At 31.8% G+C, this 15,419-nt stretch overlaps 1 protein-coding gene across 1 annotated transcript in view; it reads left to right on the forward strand.

The window, feature by feature from the left end:
• TECRL (trans-2,3-enoyl-CoA reductase like) overlaps window positions 1-12,444 on the forward strand; it is a 97,756-nt gene extending 85,312 nt beyond the window's left edge. Inside the window, exons 9-12 of the mRNA XM_008701500.2 lie at window positions 4,394-4,451; window positions 10,642-10,727; window positions 11,260-11,305; window positions 12,189-12,444. Coding sequence (XP_008699722.1) covers window positions 4,394-4,451; window positions 10,642-10,727; window positions 11,260-11,305; window positions 12,189-12,316 — 318 coding nt within the window. The 3' untranslated portion in view covers window positions 12,317-12,444. The remainder of the gene's footprint in view (window positions 1-4,393; window positions 4,452-10,641; window positions 10,728-11,259; window positions 11,306-12,188) is intronic.
• Window positions 12,445-15,419: the final 2,975 nt, after the last annotated feature.

Consider the following 15,419-nt stretch of genomic DNA (forward strand, 5'->3'; position numbering starts at 1 on the left):
TTATCCAGCAATTGTGCTTCTGGGTATTGCCCAAAGGAATTAGAAACTTATATTTACATAGAACCCTACAAATGGATGTTTACAACAATTTTATTTATAATTGCCAAAACTTGGGAGCAACTAAGATGTTGCAAAGTAGATGAATAGATAAACTATGATACATCCAGATAATGAAATATTACTCAGTGCTAAAAAGTAATGAGCTATCAAGCCATGAGAAGACATGGGGAAAGCTTAAAGGAATATTACTCAGGAAAAGAAACCCTTCTGAAAAGTCTAAATACTGTATGATTCCAACTATATGACAGTCTGAAAAAAACAAAATTGTGGAAACAGTAAGAAGATCAGTGATTGGCAAGGGTTGGGGAGAGAGGAATGAACAAGAGGAGTACGGAGGATTTTTAGGCAGTGAAATACTCTGTATGATACCGTAATGGATAATGGATATGTGACATTATACATTTGTCCAAACTCAGAATGTACAACACCAAGAGTGAACTCTAATGTAAACTGGGGACTTTGGGTGATTATAATCTGTCAATGTAGGTTCATCAGCTATGACAAATGTACCAGTCTGGTGGAGGACATGGATAATGGGAAAAGTTATGCATGTTCAGGAGCAGGGGATATATGAAAAATCTCTGGAACTTTCCCTTGATTTTACTGTAAACTACTCTTAAAAAAAAGTCTTAAAGAAAAAAGTATTGGTTAGTATATATATTTTCTGATAAACCCATAATTAACATATTGGACATATTTACTCTGGAACACAATGCACGTTATCCATTTTTTATTGAAAAGTATATAAATGGCTTTCCTAATTAAAAAAAATAGAGATAAGGAATTAGAATAAACTTTTATAATGCTTTCATAGTGATATATCATCATAAGTTATAAAACTTATGATGCTAAAAGAGTGTAATATTGGCCTATATTATCAAATAGCATGTCTATGCACGTGTGTTTTATCCTTTAGAGTACAGACTAACTTCTCAAGAAGTTAGTTGATACATATCACAATGAAACTTTCCATAATTATATAATGATCTAAGATTTTCCTTATTCTTGAAATAGTAAGACAAAATAAATAAGGCATGACTTATAATAATAATTATTATCATCTGAAATAGAGAAAATTAAAATAGCTGAAATTCAAAACAAACCTGATTATCAGTGTTAGAAACATTTAAGCAGATTCAATTTTTTAAATTATATTAATGAAATGGTCATTACATTGCTCAAATTATAAACTAATATCTGCCAATAATTAATAATAATAGTAACATATATAAATATTTGGGGAGAACAGATACATACAGAAATAATATAGATAATTTTCATTCCTGTAAAAATACTATTAGATCACAGAATAAATGTTACTTATTTTTACTGTGGAAACCGAAAGATTTTTACTAAGACAAAGTGACAGAGCCTGACTATTTGATGGCTACAAATTCTGTATTAGGGTGTTTAGATTTTATTATTATTTTTTTAAAGATTTATTTTACTTATTTAAGAGAGGGAGTGCAAGAGAGAGAGAGCATGGACAGGGGGCAGGGGGAGAGGGAGAAGAAGACTCCCCACTGAGCAGGGAGCTGGATGCAGGACTCAATCCCAGGATCCTGGGTTCATGATGTGAGCCGAAGACAACTTAACTGAGCCACCCAAGAGCCGCTAGATTTTATTCTATAGACACATTGTTTTCACTTATGTAAGTAGAGAATGTTCACTTCTTGAAGCTTGCAAGAATGATCATTAGAAAAATTATATAAAAGTAGATCTCTGCAAGTTGGGTCTCTTCTAGACATCTGTATATTTTACTATGTAAGATAATTTAACATTTAAGTAATGTAAAAATCAAACCTAATGATAGCAACTTCCTCAAACTTTATTTATGAAATTGTTGTGTTTACATTTAACGTGCCAGATGAAGATATCTGATTTAGAGAAGAATCAACCCAGTAGAAATGTGTAAGTCATACTGGAAAATGTTACAGTGTTTCACATTTAATGTGCTTCTGAAATTTTATTCAGTGATAAAACCATATATTGAGTTTTATAGCACTGACTGAATTTTCTAATCTTACTCAGCTCTGACCCAAGAGGAAATTATATCAACCATTTTTATCTAGGTCAATTAACCTATATTGGACACATTCATTCTTCAGAGTTTTAAAGCCAGTGCTTAAGGTGAAAGTTGAAAATACTCACAAATGCTCTTTAAAATCCATTATAGATTTGCTAACTCGATGATAAACCAAGTATTTCTAAGCATACAGATAGATATAGCTGATTTTTTTTCTCTCAACCCCTAGAATGTATAGAGATATGCATTTCATCTGTAGATAACAAGATAGAAAAGTTGGATTATTTACCACTTTTTTAAATCCTGTTCTCTCATATTTCTTATTTCAGTATGTTATATGCTTTATTTGGGGGTCGGGGGGAAGGGGCACCTAATGATAAATTATGGCATTAGTATACAGCTAGTAGTCCAACTGAAGCCTAAATGCTCATTTTCCATGGCCTATACTTTGGGTAGAACATTGATGTTTTCATATTTAGTTGTGTTGTGAAAGTAGGAAGGAGAAAATATTTTGATGGTTGAATGAGTTTAAAATATTGATAATCATAAAATGAATATGTTTTACCAGAAGAAAAACCATAATTTCTAAAATATAATTTGTTCACAAAAACTTGGTAAGTTAATTTGCTTATTAATAAGTATTTTTATCATATATTCCATTTTGCATTTGGCACTGTGAGTGATGAAAAAAAAGTATGACATGCCATTTGACTGAAAGATGAGCAAAAGATGGAAGACCAAACAAATATGACAAATTATTAATTTAGTAATTACATGTTTTGTAGTGTTGCCATTGTGTGAGATAGGAATTTAGAGACGTATGATTAATCAATGTACGGTAATTCTCTGAAGAAGTTCTTAATTGATGACATTGGTAACTAAAATTATCACAGTTTTATTGGGTAACTCATATGTCAGACAGTTGATTTCATTTAATAATCCTAAAATAACCATCATGAGACAGAAAGTAAAATTAGCATTTAGGTGAAGAAATGGGATTTCAGATGTCTTAATCATGTAATCTCTAAAAGGTAAAAGATGAGGCATTTGAGCACAAATTCATCCAACAATGGCTCACACTCTTAGCCACATTCACCTATAAATAAGTTCAACTATAAAATTATTATCTGAAAATGTAAAATTCAGCTTTTATTCCTAATGATAACTTGAGAAACTAGGAAACTTCTACAATTACAAAACTATTATATGTGAAGAAATCCATACAGACATTGTTGAAAAGAACAAAATCAGGTATACGTTAAGAGATTAATAGCATTAAAGACACTAAGTTAAAAACATGCTCAATTTATGGGATATATTATAGTGAAAATTTGGATGACTCTAAACAATAATGATTTTGGATAACAATCTGTTATTAATAACAAAGTATTCAAATTTTGAATACATACCTTGTGTTAATCAGGCATATATATGAGAAAGGAAAGGATACTAACTTCTGAGGACACATGTTGCAAATTTGGAACATTATTTTTTTTTTATTTTATTTTATTTATTAGAGAGAGAGAGAGATCATGAGAATGGGGGAGGGGGTAGAGGAAGAAGCAGACTCCCCACTGAGCAGGGATCCCGAGCGGGACTCGATCCCAGGACCTCAGGATCACAACCTGAACTGAAGTCAGACACCCGACCCATTGAGCCACCCAGGCGCCTGCAAATTGGGAATATCATTAACCCCACTCCTGGAGATGTTAGTAAGACTTGAGCTTCTTAGATGGTTATAGTGGCCTCTTGACTGGGATGGCTAGTGGAGTGTACATGATCAAGGGGCCAGATGACAGACAAGCAGCAAATGTCTTTGTGGGACAGTACTGCTTACACTCGGTTTTCTAAACTGAGCTGAAACCAGCTGGGCATCACACTACTATCCTTGCAGTAGCAGGGTTGCTACTGTGCTAATGAATTTAGAACATGCATACCTACACCAAGTCTATCTTTGCTGACCTGACTTGTCTCTCCATGCCACGGAAACTTACCTACTAAACAAATACAAAGTGTATAATCAGCACAACCTGATTTTTAACAAGGGAATTTGAACCTAGTTATCAAAAGGGATCAATAATATCTCCAAAGTTTCTATCTCAATGTGACTCATTATGTTAATTCAATATATATCTACAACAGCTTCTTTCATTGTTATGATACAAGCTTCCTTCTCACAATTAGAGTAATAATATATTTCTTGGATCTTTAGGATTACTATATTACATGGATATTGGTGAATCTATAGAATATGATTTTTAAAGAGGAGCATGTAGATCACACTGAAAAGTATAAAATGTTTTACAGATTTGTGAAGCTGGAAATCATTTCATCAATGTAATCTTGGCTCATCCCAATCATACAGGTCAGTCTCTTTTTCTTTATCTTCTCTAAACAATGTTAATTTTTATTTTTAAAAGACTTCAGTAAACAATTTTTTAAAACAATAGTTGGAAACATTTAAGACAATATGTCCCAATTCTATTCTCTGTATGCCTAAATTTTTCAAATATTTGAACTAAATCATATTTTCTAATAATGTTTTCTCTAAAATGAAATGCCCCCCACATCAATGACAATCTCACTTAAATATGTGAAAAATAAACAGATAACTAAGAATTAAGGAAGTATAAAATCTAGTGATAAATGCCAATTTCTTAGCTTAACTCTCAATCTTGATCTAATTTGCATAGTAATTGATATAATCCCACTGTATTTCCGGTGACTTAAACTTTTTTCTAAAAAAAGTGATCTTTGTTTGGCAAAGATCAGTAGCTCTGTAATAGCAGTGCCTGGGAGGACATTTTGAATTTAGTAGTTAGTCAAAGTATTTCACAAAATTCACAGTGTTTACATAAAGATATTCTTAGTAAATGAATCTTCTCATTCACACTTAATTATAGGTATGGATTCATACTGCTTTTTGTACATGATACATCATTTAATCATAATTTTAAATGGCAATGGTCAACATTTGGATTTCATGTCGTTATCAGTCTAGCTGCAAATATAAAGGTATATTTGCCTCAAGTGTGTTTTAACATCTACCTGAATGTCTTATTTTCTTACCTTGCACATTTCCAGCAGGCTGGTGAAATACTTTTCAAAATATTTTTTTCATATAATATGTAGAGTTACAAAGGAAATTTATTATGTTACAACATTTGTGAATATATACAACAGGTGTAATATATAACATGTTTTATTATAAAATTATATAATACTGTGATAACTAGTCAATTTTTTGACTGTTGATGACTATATATAGAGATAGATATTGATATATAGATATCTAAAATAACTACAATACGATTTGAAAATATTTGTACTTTCTCTTGCTGAAATATATTAACAAATTAATGCCAATGCTATTGTGGTTTATTGTCTGCTTTTGCATTAAAGAAGAGCCTACATTTCATTAAGTGGTTGGATGCCATTTTTATCTGATCCAAATTCATAGATTTACTGAGTTCTCTTTGGATGCATTTGAAGCCCAATTGAAAAACGTCTGATTTCTTTTTGGTGTAGAAACACAATACAACCCTGTAAAAATACTAATACTGCCAAAGTTATGAGTATCACTAATTTAGTCTTAACTATGAACTCTAACAAGGTCACCTTGCTCAAGTTTCTTCATCTATTTGGATTATGGTATCACAATTTGAAAATTTTAAATCATCATGTTTCTGAAGTCAAATATGATTTTGGAATTGTTCATGTGAAAAAGACTTTTTTTTTTTAAGATTTTATTTATTTATTCGACAGAGAGAGAGACAGCCAGCGAAAGAGGGAACACAAGCAGGGGGAGTGGGAGAGGAAGAAGCAGGCTCATAGCAGAGGAGCCTGATGTGGGGCTCGATCCCGTAATGCCGGGATCACGCCCTGAGCCGAAGGCAGACGCTTAACCGCTGTGCCACCCAGGCGCCCCTGAAAAAGACTTTTTTCTTCAGTGTTTGCTGCACCCTTTATCTTGCTTGTACGTTGCTCTTGGGAAATCAAGACGCCAATCTAATCTTCTCTTCTTTGTTTATTGACTTGGTCCTTTTGCCTTGAGACTCAAAAGACTTTTTCTTTACCACTAAGTCTATTAATTTTGTAGGTTATGTTTTAGAGTTCATAATTTCAGGTTACTTTTCCCAGAAACATGATGTAATCTTCCAGTAGGTTGATTCATGTCTTTTTTGTTGTTGTCATTTTTTAGTTCTAGAAAGTTTTCTCATAGTTTAAAATTTGTTTTGTTGCATTGTGGACTTTATCAGGGGAGTAAATTATATATAAGTTATATCTTTATATTTTAATATCTATCTCTTTCAATTTTTAGCTTTTTGTTTTTGTCTGTATTTGTTCATCTACATAATATCCCCTATTCTATTGAACATTCCATTCTTAGACAAATTGAAATGTCTATATTACTGAGACGAATTTTTTACTTTTTCTACAGTTTCTTTCTTGAGTACAATCACCTTTCATCTTTTTTTCTTCCAGTTTGGGCCATATTTATTTTGAGTTTGGGAATTAATGGTTATGTTCTCTGGTATCTGCAAATGCTTCTGTGTAGGCATGTCCTGTTAAAATTTTTCAATTTTCTTTTTTTGGGGTATTTTTATCAGCATGGAAAAAGGAACTTCCTATTTATTGACACAGAAGACTTATATGAATGCCGATCAATTTATGTTCATTTTTAAGTGTTTGGATTGTCCTAAAAGAGAAATAACATGTTTTTTTACAGATGGGGTGCTTGAAGTGGAGTCCCTAAAGTGTGTTCTGGAAAGGAGGGGGGTTGCTTTATTGTGTCTGGATTCTTTAAACACTCCTTTTTTCTAAATCCCACAATTCCAAGGACTGTTTCCTTCTTTTCTTTCTCCTCTAAGCCTCCAAGCAATGTCTTCCCCATGAACTGCTCTCCAATACTACTTTTCATGGAAGCAGTGCTTTCTAAGATGAAAACCTTCTGGTTTCACTACTTTCAAATCATTTCATCTCATTTCGGTTCTTCATATCCAGTGTTCTGATCTATCAGGTATCAGACCTTTTCTCAGGGTAGACCTTCTTTTTCTTATCATGAATTCTAGATTTCTATAAATACAGTACATTCTTTTTTTTTTTTCTTACATAAGCTCCTTTTTAAAATGTCAGTTCTTTTGATGGCTTTGAAGAAGTTTCTACTGTTCCTGAATTTTTATTCCCCATTGCATACTAATTGAACTTTGTAGTAATATCTCTTTCTTAGATGTGCGTTAGTCAGAAATTATGTGTAGGGGTACCATTTAATATTTATTATTTAAACAAGGTGTCCCAAAATGTGTTCCCCAGGAGACATAATCTGATATAGAATAAGTTTAAAAAGAAATTTATTACAAAGTATGGAAAAGAGGGAAGGAAGGAGAATTTTGCTAAGTGGGAAATTGATGCTGTCTCCTCAGTGGCTTCGGTCAATTCTATAGGGGTGTCTGAAGCTAGGATAACTTTTCTGGTTGTCTTATGCTGGAATGACTAGAAAAAAGGTAATTTAGGTGTGGATATCTCTGAGAAATGTGAATGATCAAGGATAAGGCAGTTCTCTTTAGTCAAGACCATCCTCTCAGAGGGTCTGATAGTTGAAAGCTTTCTACTACCACCACTCCCAGCAGTTATGGAAGAAGTCCATCATACCTGTTGGGGATCTTAGCAGTGTATCACAGCACCCAGCACAGTCTCTTCCTTTTGTTTCACAGATCCACTTCTTTGTATATTTTCTGCTAGTAGCCCCATCAGGATGCCAGTAGGCCTCTCTTTCTGGGGGAAATTTAAAAGAGACATGCTAGTCGGTGAGTGCACAGCCTTCACCACGGTATATGATCTTGGTTAACAACTGATTTGCGGTAATTTCCTCCTCCACAAACTGCTAGATTCCTTTTACCCTCAACATGTACTTTTAATTTCTTAGGGATTACTTATTGCCTTGACCTAGATCCTCTTTTTTTTTTTTTTTTTTAGAAAAGGATGGGGGAGGTGTGGAGGGAGAGGGAGAGAGAGAATCTTAAGCAGGCTCCATACCCATTGTGCAGCCCAACATGGGGCTCAGTCTCACAACCCTGAGATCATGACCTGAGCTGAAATCAAGAGATGCTTAACTGACTGAACCAGCCACCCAGGGGCCCCTACCTAGATCCTCATCTTGAGGTTAAAATTTTCATGGATCCTTGTTTTGGTGTTGCAGGGTCTTCTTTCCTGAGGTCCCAGTTTGTTCTTCCACAAATGAGTTTAGTGTCTTACAACTGGTTAAAGTCCAAAAACTGGGAAAGGAATTTTATAAGTCAGCTGCCCCAAATCTTTGGACTATCCATCTCTTATTTTACCTACATTCAGAAATAATACTGTTTGGTAAACATCAACTAGCCTCTAGGAACATTGTGTTATTTTAACTAGCCATAATGTTTTGTGGATCAAGCTTCTTCTGAATTTACTACAGGTTCTGCCTTATGACAGCTAAGTGCTGCAACTAGAAGTGCCTTTGACTTCAGAGAAGGGGAAGGAAGGATCCTTAAATCCCAATCATTACTAGTCCAACCTAGTTCTCAGATAGCATCACTTACACTCAGCCTGGAACTGCAGAGAGACAACACTAATCTTAGTGCTGTAGGTGCCCCTTTCACTAAAACATTCCTTATAGCTTTGAAAATGGTGTATCCTATAAGCTCTATGGAACATGGGAAAGAACATGGGAATACCAGCAACCATATGTTCGGGACCTACCATCAGTGATGGAGTGCTTATTGCAGGCTTTTCAGTAGGTCATTCCACTCTAAAATGCCATTCCATTATCTGCTTTTTGGGCCATTCCTGGTAACAGCTACTGTTGGTTCAGTTTTTGGGGATGCAGATGCTGAAGTGGAGGTTAGCATTCAGGAGGTCAGAGAGTGACTTTATGAATGGGAAAAAATGTCATGTTTGGGGAGGAAATCGAGAATGATACAGTTTCAGATTAACCTATAGGGCATTCTACAGCTGGGATAAACAATCAATGTTATTCTGAGTTGAGTCCTCAATTTACCATATTGAGCAAATATTGGATTAAGGCTACACCAAAGAATGAGTGTGACCTTGGGTAACGTTGCTCCCTTCTGCCAGACAATGTTCATAGAGTGTGCTGAGAGTTGAAAGCTTTCTGCCAGCAAGCAGTTATCCCTGAAGCTGTGGAATAAACTCTTATACCTGAAGAAGAATCTGGGTGGTGCAGGATTGCAATATAAAACATTTCTGACTTTTATTTAATAGAAGTTCTATTATAAATAGTAACTATAGCTTGGGAAAATATTTCATGGGAATATATTAAATTAGTAACATCTAAACTTACATCTTAAAATTAACAGTAAATAGATACACAAGACAGTATCTATATACATATGTTTTTCTGGGTCCCAAGACATATTGGTTACTAATATGTGTATTTGTGGATCCCTGAACATTTCCACTACCACTAGAGGCTGAACAGTCATAAACTAGGTTTAACCCAGATTATCCTGTGTACATCTTCCTGGATAGTAGGTTCCTTAATCACTTTTCTTTTGATGAATATATGAACATTACACAAAGGCACTTGCATGTACATTATCAAAAGAATCTGTAATATTAAATGGTATATGTATTTATCCTTATCTTGAAATGAGCAGTACATGAAATCTGCACTGTACCTAATATATTTTTACTTTGATATTTTAACAATAGTTACAATTCTGAAAACAACATACTGACATTTCATTACGACTTTAGAATTATACTAAAAGAGATTAGTTGATGTGTTATCTGATTAATCTTGCTATGGAGAATAAACAGTAATTTTATAATTCATATTTACTTTTACAAATGTCATTGCTCAAAGTTCAACTTGAAATCATTATAAATTTATTATCTAAAATATTTCTTAAAAGAAATTGAAAGGCAAAAAAATCACAAAAATCAAATGACAATATGTTAAGTATAATGAAAACTGTAAATAACAATCCTGATTGCTGAGCAGAAATAATTTATGTGGTATTTCTGAATATTAACTATGCTGATATTCACTGTAATCCTCTTATGAGAGATTTTCACACTTTCCTAATATAAATGACATCCTTATAAAATTCCCTTTGGATTTTCACTAATTAAATAGAAAGGGAGGTTTGAAGTATTTAATAGTCTCAACCAAAAACATCTTCTTTGACACTAAAAGAGAAGAAGCATGCAATTGTTAAAGCACATTTACTGATTTCAGTATGCAATTCAGCTGCATCTATTATGCAAAATAACATTTATATATTGAATTTTAAAGAACTGATTATCATGCTGTATTCTGTAATTTTATAGCAATATAGCTATAGACATAGGAAATGGCAGTTATTCTGTTTGAGTCAAAAGGTCATAACATTTGAAACTGGGATTCTTCTGAGTAATTTGGGAAATAGGTTTCTATAAATACATGATGACATTTTATGTAGTATAAGTTATTCTAGGGAATCTAGAATTAAATAAGACATATATGATTAAATTTGCAATATGTAGCATCATTGATATTTTACTCTTCTTTCTAAAAGGAATTAATGCCTGTTTTCCAAGTCCAAATTATAACCCCTTCACATGGATGTTTTTCCTCGTTTCATGTCCTAACTACACCTACGAGGTATGCTATTTATGTATGTAAATAAGTAACTTTATTCTATGAGATACTAAATGCATATGTTTATGTATTTACATATATTAAAGTTTAATATATATGGTTATACACAGGTTTTATCTGTAGATTTGGCACAGAGATATAAATTATGATATATTATTTCAATTCAAGTTATAGGCATAAGAAATTGGAACATTTAGCTACAATTTTCGCTGCAAAAAATGAATATTTTCACATATATTTATTTTTAAAGAAAACTTTACAATCTTCAAATAAAATGCCTTGAGATGTTTCAGGATTCTTTTTTTATCATCAAAGTTTTTGGAACAATATCTTTCATTTTGTTTTATAAATATGATGCTGTTTATGGGGATTGTGACAATCATATTTAACAACAAAATTATTTTTGAGGGAAATTTATTTCTACCTATAGTTTTTCTACTGTGTTTAAGCTTTCACATTACCTACATAATATCATAAATGAAAAAAATACTAGATTAATCATAGGTATTTATTAATTTATGTTTTAATCTAACAGATTGGATCATGGATTAGTTTCACAGTCATGACACAAACGCTGCCAGGTAAGACCTAGGTTATTTGACATTGAAGTAAATGCACCTTTAGGAGAAGTGGTTTCTGAGAACAAGTTTTTATAGTGCTAAAGTTTGGCATTTTTGCAAAAGGATTTTATGCTTCCATTTTTATTTTTATCTTGGATATTTTTATCAGTATTAAAACATAATGAAACACAAATCTCTAGGTAATTGTGGCTTAATCCAACCTGGAAAATGTAACCCAAACATATTTAGTAAGCAGCAAGGATTTGTTAATAGGACTGGTGGTAATAATGCACTTCACTTGAAACTCTCTCTTATGCATGAACACAGACAGACATGCGTATGTGCTGTGTCCTTCAAGTGTCCGTGATGTCTCTGAAGGGAAGGCTGGGAGCATAAGTGTGTAATCTTAAATGCTGGGCATTTTAATACACATAAGAAAGTTAAATTGAAATGAACTGCATGTATTGGAAAGTGTATGTATTACATCCTTTTCATCCACTATTTGTAACACTGTATAAAATTTTTGAATCATAAGTAATGCGGTTTGCCATATGCATGTGTGTGTTTGTAGATGTATATTATATACATACAGAAAACTGCTATTGAAAAATTCAGAGATAAAAATTCCTTATTTGGAAATACTTTGTGGCAGTGGGATATAAAAAATGTGGATTTATTTTGACCTCTGCTAAGTACTTTCTATATTTATTCAACCATGCAATAAAAATGGTTGACATGTATTATGCTAGGCAATTAATATGAGTAAAGAAAATTGATACAGAAGTATACAACACTTGAGAAATATTTTAAGAGCTAAATATGATAGTTTTTTTCTAATACAACTTCCTGTATCTATCATAGAAATAAGAAAGGCTAATTCTTTCTTTCTTTTTTTTTTTTCTAGTTGGGATTTTTACACTTCTGATGAGTATCCAGATGTCTCTGTGGGCACGAAAGAAACACAAGATTTATTTGAAGAAATTCAATTCTTATATGCATAGAAAGTCAGCAATGATTCCATTCATACTGTAGGAAAAATGTATAGAAGAATAGTATATAAGATCAATAAGTCAGACTTGGACAATTGTTGACTATAATGTAACAGAATTTCAAAAACTACAGTGCTTTTACTGAGTATAAATATTAAATGGTAGACTCTAGCTAAATTTAGAGGAGTAATCCTGAGGCAAATAAAAAGTAGAAACCATAAATATGACTAATAAAAAATAGTATCTGATATATTTTCAAAAGATTGATCCTTAAACAAGATTTTCTTACTTCATTAAATATTTCTTAATACTATTTGCTTAAGACAATTAAAACACCTGAATTCTAAAGTAAAAAATTGTGACATTTAGGTCACTTGAATTTTACACATTTTGATAGTAATTTATTATTTTCTTTATTGTTCAATATGTTATTGAGAAGTATATTTCAATTTCTTGTGAAAATTCTACCTACATTAAAAGTGAAACATAATTTCTCGTGTTGTATTCATTTATTCATACATACATTGTATGTTGTCATTCTGAAACTATAACAATTAAAATATTTTCTAGACATTATTTACTAAATCATTTGAATATATGCTGCATATTAAAATATATATTTATATTTACATATAAATCATGTTTATATATAAATATATATATAAATATATATTTCAAATTGATTATATGTGATCACAGAGTACATGGGAGATTTTTCGAGATTAAGAGTGGAAATATTTCTTATGTCCTCTCAAAGCTTGTTTGCATATATGTGAGTTTGTATGTAAATATACATATATATTTTGACAGGGAGATGACTGGTATTATAAAAATCAAGTACACATTAATTAAATATTTTTTTTTAATTTGAGTTTCTTCATTTTTAAATTGGGATTCTTTAGATTGGTTAATTTCTAGAGCCTTCAAATTTCTACATATATATAAAAATATCCTCATTAAAGCTGTTAGATTATATATATATTTGACAAAATATCCTCGGTAAATGTAGGTAGGTATGCATTCTGTCGGTATCTATCATTAATATATGTGTCAAATTATTCAAAAAAATAACAAAAGCACCCTTTTAAAAGCTTTGTTATCATTCCCAAATGTATAGCATTAAAATATCTCAGAGGAAGACAACAAACTTTAACTCCCTAATACCTATTCAGCAAAGTAGGATGGAATCATGCAAAAGTCTTAAAAGGAGGTACTAATGCATTAAACCACATACACCTAATACATCTATGTAATCAACTACCTGTGATAATTATCTTGGTTGAAAAACAAAGAATATTTTATGCATTCTTAACTAGATTCTGACTGATGCCAATCCAGGAAGTTTGCACATCATTACAGGACTAGAAACTCTTTGATGCAGCAAGGAAGGATGAGATACATATGGGACAGACATTTCTCTTCCCATGGTGCTACATTCCCTCATATCTATCTCATACCAATTATTTCCTTACAGTTGGGAATCACACCTTGGTTAATGAGTTATGAACTGCTTTTTGAAATTAATTACTTTCTCATTCTTCTTTCCTGGAGGAATCGTTGCCTCAAAAGACAGAATCTGATAAATTTACACCATTTTGTTATCAACATTAATTCTGCAAATATAACCAATAATCACACTATCACGTATTTACCCAAAGAATATAAGGACACTAATTCATCCCTATGTTTACAGCAGCATTATCTACACTAGCCAAGATCTGGAAGCAACCCAAGTGTCCAGCAATTGATGAATGAATAAAATGGATAAAGAATATAGGTATAGGTGTACACACACACACACACACACACACACACACACCCAATGGCATACTATTCAGTCATAAAAAAGAATGAAATCTTGCCATTTGTTATGACATGGATAGAGCTAAAGAGTATCATGCTAAGTGAAAAGATTCAGAGAAAGACAAATACCATAGGATTTCATTCCTATGTGGAATTTAAGAAACAAAGCAGACAAGCAAAGGGAAAGATAACCATCTGATGGTTACAGGGGCTGGGATGGGTTAAACAGGCGATGGGGATTAAGGAATGCACTTGTCACGATGAGTATATGGAACTGTTGAAGTACTATATTGTGCTCCCGAAACTAATATAACACTGTATGTTAACTAACTGGGATTAAATAAAAACTTAAATAAAACTAAACAAAACAAAATACTTGGGCTTCCCTTTTTATTATCCTAGGATTTCAAAGCAGGCTTTGGGATCTGTCATTAAAGGACACGAATAATAATTATTCTAAGTGAATCAGTAACTCCACAGTCACATTGTTGTTCCTAAAATCTTCTTACAGGTGAGTGGATATGATGCCTCAGCAAAAAGGATACTGTACAAATGAGATGTTCAAACATCTAAGTTTACTTGGAGAAAAACTGAATAGAAAAAACCTTTTGTAGGCGCACAGTGTCTGTGCCTTTTATTTCTATATTTAGCAAATGGAAACATGTAAAATCAGTATTTCTTCTCCATTAACTGACTTACCAATATAGAACGACCTACCAGCCCTTCATGGTTAATAAAAACAACATAAAAATAGCCTGTTGGTTGTATTTTCATGAACATTCCAAAGTAATATATAAGTTCTCCAAATATCATCTGCTTTCTGATTTTAAACATCTAAAGACATTATTAAGTTTTCTTTACGTTTTTGTTCTTTTATTCACTGGGCTGCATGGATAAAAAGGAATGGACATTACCTCAAGCTGTAAACGCCTGTTCAAATTATGGAACTGGGAATCTGATCCACATGCTCAATCTTCTCTCAGGCCTTTGTCTGCTTATAATGTCTTAAAATTGCTCTTCATTTCTATGTCCTTTGCAGAACATACCATTTATAAAAACAAAACAAAACCAAACCCCTAAAGTCTGAAATATAAATATAAATATATATATATATATATATATATATATATATATATATATATATATATATATATATATATATATATATATATATATATATATATATATATATATATATATATATATATATATATATATATATATATATATATATATATATATATATATATATATATATATATATATATATATATATATATATATATATATATATATATATATATATATATATATATATATATATATATATATATATATATATA

This window comes from Ursus maritimus, unplaced genomic scaffold, assembly GCF_017311325.1.
Source record: "Ursus maritimus isolate PB19 unplaced genomic scaffold, ASM1731132v1 scaffold_8, whole genome shotgun sequence".
NCBI classification, from domain to species: Eukaryota; Metazoa; Chordata; class Mammalia; order Carnivora; family Ursidae; genus Ursus; species Ursus maritimus.